Source organism: Aquarana catesbeiana, linkage group LG04 (assembly GCF_042186555.1).
Source record: "Aquarana catesbeiana isolate 2022-GZ linkage group LG04, ASM4218655v1, whole genome shotgun sequence".
Lineage (NCBI taxonomy): Eukaryota > Metazoa > Chordata > Amphibia > Anura > Ranidae > Aquarana > Aquarana catesbeiana.
In genome coordinates, this window is record NC_133327.1 from 457,434,792 (window position 1) to 457,448,122 (window position 13,331).

At 45.4% G+C, this 13,331-nt stretch overlaps 1 protein-coding gene across 2 annotated transcripts in view; it reads left to right on the forward strand.

Annotated features, from left to right (window-relative positions):
* FMN2 (formin 2) overlaps nucleotides 1–13,331 on the forward strand; it is a 262,967-nt gene that overhangs the window by 215,028 nt on the left and 34,608 nt on the right. For both annotated transcript variants that reach the window (XM_073627509.1, XM_073627510.1), the window contains exon 17: nucleotides 11,467–11,548. In XM_073627509.1, coding sequence (XP_073483610.1) covers nucleotides 11,467–11,548 — 82 coding nt within the window. The remainder of the gene's footprint in view (nucleotides 1–11,466; nucleotides 11,549–13,331) is intronic.

Sequence of the window (13,331 nt, forward strand, 5' to 3'; positions counted from 1 at the left end):
TGTGCGAGTTCACAGTTTGCACTGCGATCTGTGATCCGATCTGGGGGTGTCATTAACATTGTAATGACACCCGCAGTGGTTCGCAGAGGGCAGTGTGAACTGCCTGCGGTAGATGCGTGAACCGACTTTGGAATCGCACTGGTTCCTGCATCGCATCAGTGTAAATCTAGGCTAAAGGAGAAGCATCATCTCATAAAACCAGGGCTGGTGCTCCATGCTTCTAGATTAGAAGCATCCACTATTTTAGAATGTAGAATTTAGAATTTAACTGTTTGTTGAACCCGGGTGTATTATGAGGATGATGATGATGACGGGTCTATTATACAATAATGAGGATGATGACGGGTGTATTATACAATGAGGATGATGATGACGGGTCTATCATACAATGATGAGGATAGCAATGACGGGTGTATTATACAATGAGGATGAATATGATGATGACGGGTGTATTATACAATGAGGATGATGACGGGTGTATTATACATTGATGAGGATGATGATGACGGGTGTATTATACAATGATGAGGACAGGTGTATTATACAAGGATGAGGATGATGAGGATGGGTGTATTATACAATGATGAGGATAGCGATGATGATGGATGTATTATACAATGATGAGGATGGGTGTATTATACAAGGATGAGGATGATGATGGGTGTTTTATACAATGATGAGGATGATGATGACGGGTGTATTAAACAATGAGGATGATGACGGGTGTATTATACAATGATGAGGATAGCTATGATGGGTGTATTATGCAATGAGGATGAGGATGATGATTATGACGACGACGGGTGTATTATACAATGAAGATGATGACGACGGGTGTATTATACAATGAAGATGATGACGACGGGTGTATTATACAATGATGGGGATGATGATGATGGGTGTATTATACAAGGATGAGGATGATGAGGATGGGTGTATTATACAATGATGAGGATAGCGATTGTAGTGCTGGTAGATTTTCAATCTACCGTTTATAGTTAAATTTAGTGGGCTGTTTCATACATAGTCAGATTTGCCTCTGTTCCGGTTTGGCTGTGTTGCATGTAGTTTCACACTGTGCCTGTGGGTGTCGTTGTCGCCATGGGTCGGTGTTGGAAAGGCAACATGTTAAAGCATATGAGTGCTCCTCTGTTCCGGAGATAACTCGGTGGAGGTGGTCCTCCGAGTTGCATTCTGGGAGAGGGTATTTATGGGACAGATGCCATGTTCTAGGGGTCTTTCGTTCCACCTGCTGGCCCTCCTGGCCGTCAGGTATGTGTTAGGAGTACTACCGCGTGGTCCTCTGATCGGGAGGACCACGTTGCTGCAGTGTGTGGGTGGGCCCAGAAGCCTGTCTGGGGCCTACCACAGCGGCGAGGGAATGGTCCTGTGCTGTCTGTCCTACGGGAAGAAGCTGGACAACTGAGAAGATCCCAGGGGAGGACCCGTCATGAAAGGACCATGCAGAATGCTGGTCTGGGGAGGGGCCTGGTGACTCAGTTGGAGGACGCATCCTAAAGTTAACCTACCACATAGTACTGCCGGATCGGCTTAAAGGTTCTAGTGCTGTGTTTTCTATTCATCATAAACCATTATATCCTGTGGCAGAGGATCGTACGGGTTTCTACTTCATTCAAGTCTGTGGCAGAGACTTTTGTTCATGCTGCGTACCGGCTGCTAGGTTAGTGAGAGAAACCTAACCGGGCGGGCAAAGATTTAACTCTAAAAGGAAAGTACGTTCATCTACAAGATTCCAGTTCTTAATACTACATCAAAAAAAGGTATTTGAACTTCCCTGCAACTCTTCTTCTACCTCTTTCCTGCTACTTCCTTCAGTTACTCTTTATGAAAGCATTGGAAAAGATACTCAAGTGTCTGGTGCTTACACTGTTTGGTATTAAGCTCAATGGGACCCTAGACCCGGTTCTGGTGAAATTGAGGTTACACAGGTGACGGTCACAGCCCGCTTTTAACCAGGAGCTCCACCGAGAGTTATTGCTACACGATGATGGGTGTATTATACAAATAAAGGGAGGAGTGTATTATACAAGGATGAGGATGGGTGTATGATACAAGGATGAGGATGATGATGATGGGTGTATTATACAATGATGAGGATGATGACGATGAAGGGTGTATTATATGGAGATGAGGATAGTGATGATGGGTGTATAATATGGGTTTAATGATGATGGGTGTATTATACAATGATAAGGAGTATGATGATGATGATGATGACATGTGTATAATATGGGGATAAGGATAGTGATGATGGGTGTATAATATGGGGATGACGATGATGGGTGTATTATGCAGTGACTGGAGCATCAGGGTGTCAGTGAGTGTGCCACATCTCTCGCTGGCTGCTTTGCAATACATGATTTTGGGGATTTCTGCAATACCATGTACTGACTACGTTACACTACATAATAGTCACAAATTGTGAGTACAACTGTCCTGTAATGTATACAGCTATATAAACCCACCTTCTTCCTTCCTCTTTATAGAGACCATCCTCCATCATCACTGACTGCAGATATACATCATCTGTCCTGTTACTGTATATAGATAAAATGGAGCATTTGGGCATTCATTTTGTATGCTAACTACATTTACAGTAATTGGTTGATTTTTCATGTAGCACATGTTGTGCACCTTTGTCATATGTGTTTTTATATGCATGTTATTATATAATATTAAAGAATACTTTTTATACATTTTTGAGTGGGTGGTCTATTTAAAGTCCCAATTGAGGGGGTTACTACTTTTGTTACTGTATATATAGCTGTATATAGGACAGATGATGTATATCTGCAGTCAGTGATGTTGGAGGAAGGTCTCTATATACAGGAAGGAAGGTGGGTGTATATAGCTAGCTGTATACAGGACAGATGATGTATACCTACATACCCTGATCTGTGAGACTGTCAGAAACCATGAATCAGACTGAGACAGAAGTACAGTTAAATCACACTTGTTTAATAATAATGATAATGATAATAATAAAAAAAGGTAAACAGAGTAAACGTAGTCAAAACAGAGCAGCTCATCCTCTCAGTAGCAACAAGCAAATGGAGGGAAGTAAATCTTTCACTCACTCACTCACATAACAGAGCTCCCTGCACACTGGGCTCAGCCTTTTTTATTGCTGAGACACCTATCTTCCCCTGTGACAGGTTGCCCATCAGAGTGCTGCTATCTTCAGTTATCTCACTGTTTGTTGAACTTGTCTCCAGTTATACTGTCCCAGCAGTAAATAAGGCTGAGCCTGAGTGTGCAGTGAATGCTCTGTTATCAGGTGAGGTGGTTAACCCTTTACTTCCCTGCATTTGTTTTGTTGGGTTCTCTTATTACCTATCGCCCCCAAATTGCTGGGTAAGCGGAGTGGAACCAGACATACCTCTTATAGAGGTAATACTCAAGGCGGGTGCCTGTACAGATACTGGAGCAGCATCAAGGACGGCCTACAACACAGGTTGTACCGGAGCAGCCACAATGGGAGATTCCAGGTGAGCCGTGTGACTCAGGAGCGTTTGTAACGCCATGGCAAACTGATCCATGTGGTGATCCTGCTCATCCACTGAAAAAAATATTACCAACAAGTGAATTCACTGCATCTTCTGAATTCATGGCCTTTGCCTACTGTCAGAAACCATGAATCAGTCTGAGACAGAAGTACAGTTAAATCACACTTATTTAATAACAATAAAAAAAGTAAACAGAATAAACATAGTCAAAACATAGCCAGAGTTCAGGAACCGTAACGGATAGTCAGACAAGCCAAAACGTCAGGGAGCCAGAGATGAGCGTAGCAGAACAGCAAGCAGGATCTAGAGCCAGAAGGAATGTCAGACAAGCAAGTCTTTAACAGGAACACAGGAGAGCTTCTCTAGAGATGTGACCAAGGCGATCATCTGGACTGGACGGCTTAAGTAGGCAGGACTGACGAGCAGGATATCATCAACAGGTGAGTCACTGTGGAGAGATAGGAGCTGGCAATTAGCCGACAGCTGAGCGACCAGCTTTGAGAAGGAAGGGCCGAGCCCAGCCCTGACAGAGGCTGAGCTATATACCCTGATCTGTAATGCTGAGCTATATACCCTGATCTGTGAGGCTGTGCTGTATACCCTGATCTGTGAGGCTGAGCTGTATGCTCTGTCCTGTGATGCTGAGCTGTATACTCCTGACACTATGGGTGGAATACAGGGGACAGAGTGGGTGTATTATATAAGGGGTGGGGCTTATGGGAAGAGGGGGGGTCAAAATGGAAGGGTGGGGTCTGGCACCCCCCCATCCTAAAACTTCACCAGCCGCCACTGCACCCACCCTAAGGGTCAGTGCTGTGGCTTGGCCTAGGCCAACAAGGCCCAGGCCTAGGGCGGCACTGTGCGGGGGGGCGGCAAAAAGCCGCCCCCCCCCGAAAATGGCAGCGGCGCCCTCTTCCCGACTCCCGCACAGCAGGGAGTACAGCTTAGCAGTGCAGTGCAGTGGCGTCCCGGGTGCCGTCAAGCCGCCCCTCCGTAAAGCTGTGATTCTGTCTCTGATTGGCCCTCTGCTGTGGCCAATCATGGGGATGAAAACAGCGGTCAGGAAGCTGGGCGGCGGCACGGTAAAACCAATTAGAGCCGCTCTCTCTCTCTTCTCCCTTCGGCTGACAGAAAGGGGAGGGGGGGGCGAGCGGGGGAGTTCTCTGGCAAATTGAGCAGCAGCGCTGTGACAGAGAGAGGAGAGATGCGGGTTGTCTGTGTATCTCCCCCGCTCGCCCCCCCTCCCCTGACAACCCGCATCTCTCCTCTCCCTGTCACAGATCTGCTGCTCCATTTACCAGAGAACTCCCCCGCTCGCCCCCCCTCCCCTTTCTGTCAGCCTAAGGAGAAGAGAGAGAGAGCGGCTCTAATTGGTTTCCCTGCGCCGTCGCCCAGCTTCCTGACCGCTGTTTTTCTCCCCATGATTGGCCACAGCAGAGGGCCAATCAGAAGACTCTGGGGGGCATCATGGGAAAAGTAGTCCCTGAAGAGTGGCGGCCCCTGTGTGTCCACAGACATGCTACAGCCCCCAGCATGCATGCACTCTGCTGAGGGGGGGTGTTAGAGGAGAAAAAGAGAGTACTGTGCTGGGGGAAGCCAAAGAGGGAGCCACGCTGTACCCGCACCACCAGAGAGCCACGCTGTACCCGCACCACCAGAGAGCCACGCTGTATCCCCCACCACCAGAGAGCCACGCTGTACCCGCACCACCAGAGAGCCACGCTGTACCCGCACCACCAAAGAGCCACGCTGTACCCGCACCACCAAAGAGCCACGCTGTACCCGCACCACCAGAGAGCCACGCTGTACCCGCACCACCAGAGAGCCACGCTGTACCCGCACCACCAGAGAGCCACGCTGTACCCGCACCACCAGAGAGCCACGCTGTACCCGCACCACCAGAGAGCCACGCTGTACCCGCACCACCAAAGAGCCACGCTGTACCCGCACCACCAAAGAGCCACACTGTACCCGCACCACCAAAGAGCCACGCTGTACCCGCACCACCAGAGAGCCACGCTGTACCCGCACCACCAGAGAGCCACGCTGTACCCGCACCACCAGAGAGCCACGCTGTACCCGCACCACCAGAGAGCCACGCTGTACCCGCACCACCAGAGAGCCACGCTGTACCCACACCACCAGAGAGCCACGCTGTACCCGCACCACCAGAGAGCCACGCTGTACCCGCACCACCAGAGAGCCACGCTGTACCCACACCACCAGAGGGGGAGAAAGATGAAGCCACTGCCAGGGTACAGACATGCTACACTACTGACCAGAGTCAGCCTGGGCAACCCAGAGTGAGCGAACGTCCAGCCGGAGGGATCACTGTTGCGGTTTCACCGGGTCTGGTAAGAGAGCCTGTTGGCCATTATTCATTACTGTTCCCAGGGACTGAGCCATTAGGAAGTGCCTAACCTGATATCCTCTGGGCCTTGTTGACCGCCACAATGAGCTCCAACGCTGGGCCTCCAGTCAAAAAATTAAGGGGGATGACACAATTTTTACAGCTCCAGGTGACACCAAACCTAGTGACGCCACTGTCCCGGAGCCCACAACAAGTTCCAGCACTGAGCTTCGGTAACTGGCAGCCAGAGTGCGCTAGCGTGGGCACCCAGGACATCTGCCACCCAGGGTCCCACAAGCAGCGATCGGCTTTCCGTAGCAGCCGCCACCTCTCTCCCCACTGTCAGCCACACACACTCCTCAGCTCCTCCTCCTTCTCAGCTCCAATGTTCTAGTGTACACATCCAGGAGGAGAAGGAGCCACAGAGGAGGGACACGACTTCAGTGCAAGAGCCGCGCTTCTGCTCTGAGGTCTGTGTATAGTTTACAGTGGAGGGGGACACAGTAACCGGGAAGGGGGCAGATAACAAATGCACACATGGATGAGGGGAGGGGGGTAAGGGGATATGTGCTGGGTGCTTTGGGAGGGGTCTAATCCTCCCCTCCCAAAGCAACCAGCACATATCCCCTTACCCACCAAATGAAAAGATGCTGCGTGCCTCTCTGTCCTCTTCCCGCGGCGTCCCTCTGTCCTCCTCCAATGAAGATGACAGGGCGGATCTTTAAAAGAAAGGGGTGTGGCCTTGACAGGAAGGGGTGGGTCATATTTAAATTAGGGGGTGCGCAAGCTCAGTCAGGCCTAGGGCAGCACAAAACCTAAATACACCACTGCTAAGGGTACACTTTCCATGCACTCTGCCATTATAAATGTATGTGGCTATAGTGGGGACTGATGGAAAGCAGATTGGAAAATAATTACAGCTTATTAGGGGGGCAAAAATTAGGACAGATTTTCTATTGTCTGTTTCATCAATTGCAGAGAAGAGCCGAAAGCTGCTGGATTGGGCAATTGTCATCCCGTGTCTTTGGGTACTTTTAAAATTTCACTCATAAGTTATGAGGTTTTAGTAATCATTTACATTGACAAACTCTTTTCTTTTTAAAAACATTTTTTTCTAAAGTAGTCAAAAACAGAATGAATTCAACTAACCTCATATAAATAAATCTGTCTGTGATATCTGTTGCTTGTTGATACTGACTTACCTACTGTATTTAAAAAAAAAAAAGAAGTATTTATTCTGCTATCTGTGAGGGCATAGAACATAGTTCTTTAACCTCCCTGGAGGTATGATTATTTCTGATTTTAGGTGCTGAAAGCGGTACAATTATTTTGCATGGAAATTTGGCGTTTTAAATTGCAGGCCTGTAATTCTTATGTACTAGAAAAGAAAAGGGATCAAAGAGAAGCACAAGGAAGTGAGTCTCCTGGGCCCAAAGACAGTTACTGTGGATATAGTGGGCAATGATGGGAGAGTAGTATATAAAAATTTAACAAAGTTTATTGAAGTAACACATTCTAAAATTGACAATAATACCACCAACAAATGTGTAAGTAGATTTGATCCACCATACACTAATAAATGGGCTTATCGGGTGCTACTTGCACGCGACATGCTCATTGGCCAGATTCACAAAAATAACAAACAATAACAAACATATAAGAACATAAAACAAACATGGTGCAGGCGCCTATACTCCCACAGTTGCACAAGGTCCCTACGGCTAAACGCCTAATCAAATTACAAGAAACCAATGTCTAATAACAAAGGGGCAATGTGCATGTGTGGTCCCCAGGGGAGATGGGGATAAAGGGATTCAGTCAACACTAAAAATACCCAACTGAAAGTAACCGACTGCTAAATATATTGAGTGAATGAATTAAAGGAACGTCAAAAAATATATGTTGCATGTGCATGCTCAAGGCATTTCATTCACAAAAGGTCCATTCCTGAAGTGTGATAAATAATGACATTCAGAGAGTCTCTGTTTGGGTGTGTTGAAAAATTGAAGCCACACAATTAGTTAATGCGGTCACCGCCAGGTGCTATTCACATAGCAAAGCAAACTTGCTGGAGATTGCCTGGAACTAATTTATATTTCAAAATCGGTTATTTAACCTGTAGACTCCGGTCCCAGTTTTCCTCTTTCTTAATGAGAATGATGGCACCGTTATTTTCAGTTCACTATCTATTTATACATACCTTTCAGTAACACTGGGTATTATTGGTGCTCTATCCATATACTAATCGTGTATTAGTGGTAAGATATATATGTTGTATGAATGTCAGAGGTGACTGGGAAGGATACAGGAGTGTTAGCGGGGATGTATCACACAAACAGGCTTTATCCTCCATTTCCTTTCCGTATTTGAATACAACTGCTTAAATATGACCATTTCACTGATAAGAACTGTGAAAACACAGACCAAAGTCAGACACAAAAAGGAACTTCCACCCGGGCTTGGCATCTTTGGCATTTCTGCTGCTTCAGCCCGTCCCTGTTGAATTCATTGGTTAAATCAAAGAGGGAGGGGCGGCGGCATCTCGGAGCAATAAGAGGGAGAGATGCTTGCCGGTGTCTTGCCGAGAATGTTCCCTCGGCGGATAAGTTCCCCCCCTGTACTGCGCAGGCGCAGCGCCTGCGCAGTACATACTACTCTCAGCCGCCGGAGATAGCCGAAGCTCAAATGCTTCAATCAGCTGTACACGGCGCCTGCGCTCTGGGTCCAGGTTCCTTCCCCACCATCCAAGTGGACCTAGAGGGGGAATCTAAAAGTGCCGAGCGCAGCGAGGCCGTGCCCGAAGCGTGGCGAGCGAAGCGAGCCCGCGAGGGGCCCTCTTCCAGGCGCCGTGTACAGCTGATTTTCAGCTGTTGTGCTTCGGCTATTTCCGCCGATACCTACTGCGCAGGCGCAGTAGAGGGGGAACTTATACACCGAGCGGAACTTTCTCGGCAGAACACCGGCGGTCCCCTCCACGTCCAGTTGAAGCTACGTAACAATGACGTTGCGAAATGTGTCGACGTAACCACGGTGTGCAGACGCCGACTCAGTCATCTCCCCATTCTAATGGGAGACGGGGACTTTTGATAGGAGAAATTGTATCTCTCCAGACGGAACCGCCAAACAACTAGGAGTTCACTTGCCGTATGTCATAGCTGCAGCTTGAACCTACGAAGAAGCGGAGTGACATCCATCACGTCCCTATAAGACACAGCAAGCCACAGACAGCACTTACCTTACAGGCGGAGAAACTACGGAGCAGTAGGGCTGCCATGGAAACAAAGGAGACACTGTCTGATCCTCATACTAGCAAGAGGCGGTAACGTAACCCTTTCAGCTCCTGTTTTCAGCTGGCATCTCCGCATAGATATTGGTATGGCATTGCTTTGGTAAATGTGGACCTTGGGACAATATGTAGTGATGCATAACCATCTACGGGTTAAATAATCGATTTTGAAATATAAATTAGTTCCAGGCAATCTCCAGCAAGTTTGCTTTGCTATGTGAATAGCACCTGGCGGTGACCGCATTAACTAATTGTGTGGCTTCAATTTTTCAACACACCTAAACAGAGACTCTCTGAATGTCATTATTTATCACACTTCAGGAATGGACCTTTTGTGAATGAAATGCCTTGAGCATGCGCGTGCGAGATATATTTTTTGAAGTTCCTTTAATTCATGCACTCAATATATTTAGGATTCGGTGACATCATTCAGTGGGTTACTTTCAGTTGGGTATTTTTAGTGTTGACTGAATCCCTTTATCCCCATCTCCCTGGGGGACCACACATGCACAATGCCCCTTTGTTACTAGACATTGGTTTCTTGTAATTTGATTAGGCGTTTAGCCATAGGGACCTTGTGCATCTGTGGAAGTATAGGCGCCTGCACCATGTTTGTTTTATGTTCTTATGTGTTTGTTATTGTTTGTTATTTTTGTGAATTTGGCCAATGAGCACGGCGCGTGCAAGTAGCACCCGATAAGCCCATTTATTAGTGTATGGTGGATCAAGTCTACTTACACATTTGTTGGTGGTATTATTGTCAATTTTAGAATGTGTTACTTCAATAAACTTTGTTAAATTTTTATATACTACTCTCCCATAATTGCCCACTATATCCACAGTAACTGTCTTTGGGCCCAGGAGAATCACTTCCTTGTTGCTTCTCTTTGATCCCTTTTCTTTTCTAGTATGCTTGTTTTTTGTTACGGATATGGCCTCTAAACTGGAGGAGTGGCATCGGGTGAGAGATTTTTATTAACGACAAGTCATGTATTTTTAAGGGTGCCCCCCCCCCCCCTCTTTTCCTTACTGTAATTCCTATGCCCTGTACACACGACCGGATTTTCCGCCGGAAAAAGTGTGATCGGATTGTGTTGTTGGAAATTCTGATCGTGTGGGGGCTCCATCAGATTTTTTCCATTGGAATTTCCAACACACAAAGTTTGAGAGCAGGATATCAAATTTTCCAACAACAAAATCCGATCGGTTAAATTCCGATCGTGTGTACACAAATCTGACGCACAAAGTGCCACGCATGCTCAGAATAAATTAAGAAGAAAGCTATTGGCTACTGCCCCGTTTATAGTCTCAACGTACGTGTTTTACGTCACCGCGTTCAGAACGATCAGCTTTTTCGACAACTTTGTGCGACCGTGTGTATGCAAGACAAGTTTGAGCCAACATCCGTCGGAAAAAATGCGATGGATTTTGTTGTTGGAATGTCCGATCAATGTCCGATTGTGTGTACAGGGCATTAGGAATAACACACTTAAATCTGTCCAAACAAGAGTCTAGTAGACATCCCGGGTATGATAAAGTTTGAAACACAAAATCATAAATTATAATATAATAACTAACTATAAATAATTATAACAAATAATAATATAATAATAATAAAAATTATTCAGTAATGTAATCAAATCAAAAACACTGGAATTTGCTCAGTTGCAGAATTGTCGCTGTCATTACTTTCAGTGTTTGATGACGAATTTCCCCACAAATCACTATCGCTCAATTCTGCAAGTCATTCTAATTTACTATCGCTGTTTTCTAGTTGGTCTAAAACCACTTTTGACGTAAAGGCACACTTTTTGGTTGCTATAGACAATCTCCAGTTCCCAGGCAGAAAGAACAGTATATATAGTATAAAAGTGCATGCAGGGCACTGGACAAACCACTAGGGACAAAGGGGATGTGTAATTTATTTTATACAATACTGTAATCTGTAAGATTACAGTGTACTGTATGTATTGTGTGTTTTTAATTTTTTGAATTTGGCAGTGAACTCAGTCCCTGTGCGTCGCAACGCTCGCAGGGAACGGAGCTCAGCACTCGGCACTGTGAATCGAGTGAGATGATGGCTCGCAGACACAGTGGGCAGACATTGCAGGATCCAGGGGACAAGGTAAGTTACTTTTGCCTGGATACTGCAATGCGATCCCGAGTCTGGTACTGAAATCTCACCTCTAGCCAGACTCTAGAATACCGCCAGGGCGGTTGAAAAAAAAAAAAAATTATATATCAGTAGCTTAACTGTTGATAGTAATACTACAAATCTCAGTGATGTTTTTCTTGTTATACAGATTAAAGGAAGCTGAAGAGGTATACAAGCAAAAAAAGGAAAAGGCATCAATTACTGTAAAGCCAAAGCATGAATCTGGAATTGTAAGTATTTATATAAAACATGTATGTATCTCTCTGTCAAGTATACATCTTAGGAGATTTTATTTTTCCAAACACTTTTTTTGTACCTGGTATTTCAGTTATTTTGATTTCATAACTTGTATGTTTGTCCCATCAGAGTCAATTTTACTTTTATTTATATATTAATAAAATCATTAAAATTACTATCTCCTTGAGGGAAGTAATGTCAATAATTTCCAATTTTGGTATATACTCGGGACTGGTTATCAATTGGACTAAGTCGTGTATTCGAGGATGAGCAATGGGAGGAGGCCCTGCAGGCTGTACAGACCAGCGACGTGCAGTCAGGGTAGGCATGAATGTTAAAAACTAAACAAATAAAAAAGGGTCGTAGCTTGTTGATCTGAGGTAGCCTAAGTCCTACCCCACCACTGGTAAAAATAGGGGCTCCTATGACCTATGGTTCCAGAGACACGGGGCTCCTTGTGCAGCCTGTCAGAAGCTACATAAGAGTGGATCAGTTTGCCATGGCGTGACAAGAGCAGCCAGTTTAACCACTTCAGCCCCGGAAGGATTTACCCCCTTCCTGACCAGAGCACTTTTTACAATTTGGCACTGCGTCACTTTAACTGCTAATTGCGCGGTCATGCAATGCTGTATCCAAACAAAATTTGCGTCCTTTTCTTCCCACAAATAGAGCTTTCTTTTGATGGTATTTGATCACCTCTGCCGTTTTTATTTTTTGCGCTATAAACGGAAAAAGACCCAAAATTTTGAAAAAAAATTATATTTTCTACTTTTTGTTATAAAAAAAAATCCAATAAACTAAATTTTAGTCATACATTTAGGCCAAAATGTATTCGGCCACATGTCTTTGGTAAAAAAAATGTCAATAAGCGTATATGTATTGGTTTGCACAAAAGTTATAGCGTCTAAAAACTAGGGTACATTTTCTGGAATTTACACAGCTTTTAGTTTATGACTGCCTATGTCATTTCTTGAGGTACTAAAATGGCAGGGCAGTACAAAACCCCCCTAAATGACCCCATTTTGGAAAGTAGACACCCCAAGGAAATTGCTGAGAGGCATGTTGAGCCCATTGAATATTTATTTTTTTTGTCCCAAGTGATTGAATAATGACAAAAAAAAAAAAAAATTTACAAAAAGTTGTCACTAAATGATATATTGCTCACACAGGCCATGGGCATATGTGGAATTACACCCCAAAATGCATTTAGCTGCTTCTCCTGAGTATGGGGATACCACATGTGTGGGACTTTTTGGGAGCCTAGCTGCGTACGGGGCCCCGAAAACCAAGCACCGCCTTCAGGATTTCTAAGGGCATACATTTTTGATTTCACTCCTCACTACCTATCACAGTTTTGAAGGCCATAAAATGCCAAGATGGCACAAAACCCCCCCAAATGACCCCATTTTGGAAAGTAGACACCCCAAGCTATTTGCTGAGAGGCATGTTGAGTCCATGGAATATTTTATTTTTTGACGCAAGTTGCGGGAAAGTGACAATTTTTTTTTTTTTTTTGCACAAAGTTGTCACTAAATGATATATTGCTCACACAGGCCATGGGCATATGTGGAATTGCACCCCAAAATACATTCTGCTGATTCTCCTGAGTACGGGGATACCACATGTGTGGGACTTTTTGGGAGCCTAGCCGCGTACGGGGCCCCAAAAACCAAGCACCGCCTTCAGGATTTCTAAGGGCGTAAAGTTGTGATTTCACTCCTCACTACCTATCACAGTTTTGAAGGCCATAAAATGCCCAGATGGCACAAACCCCCC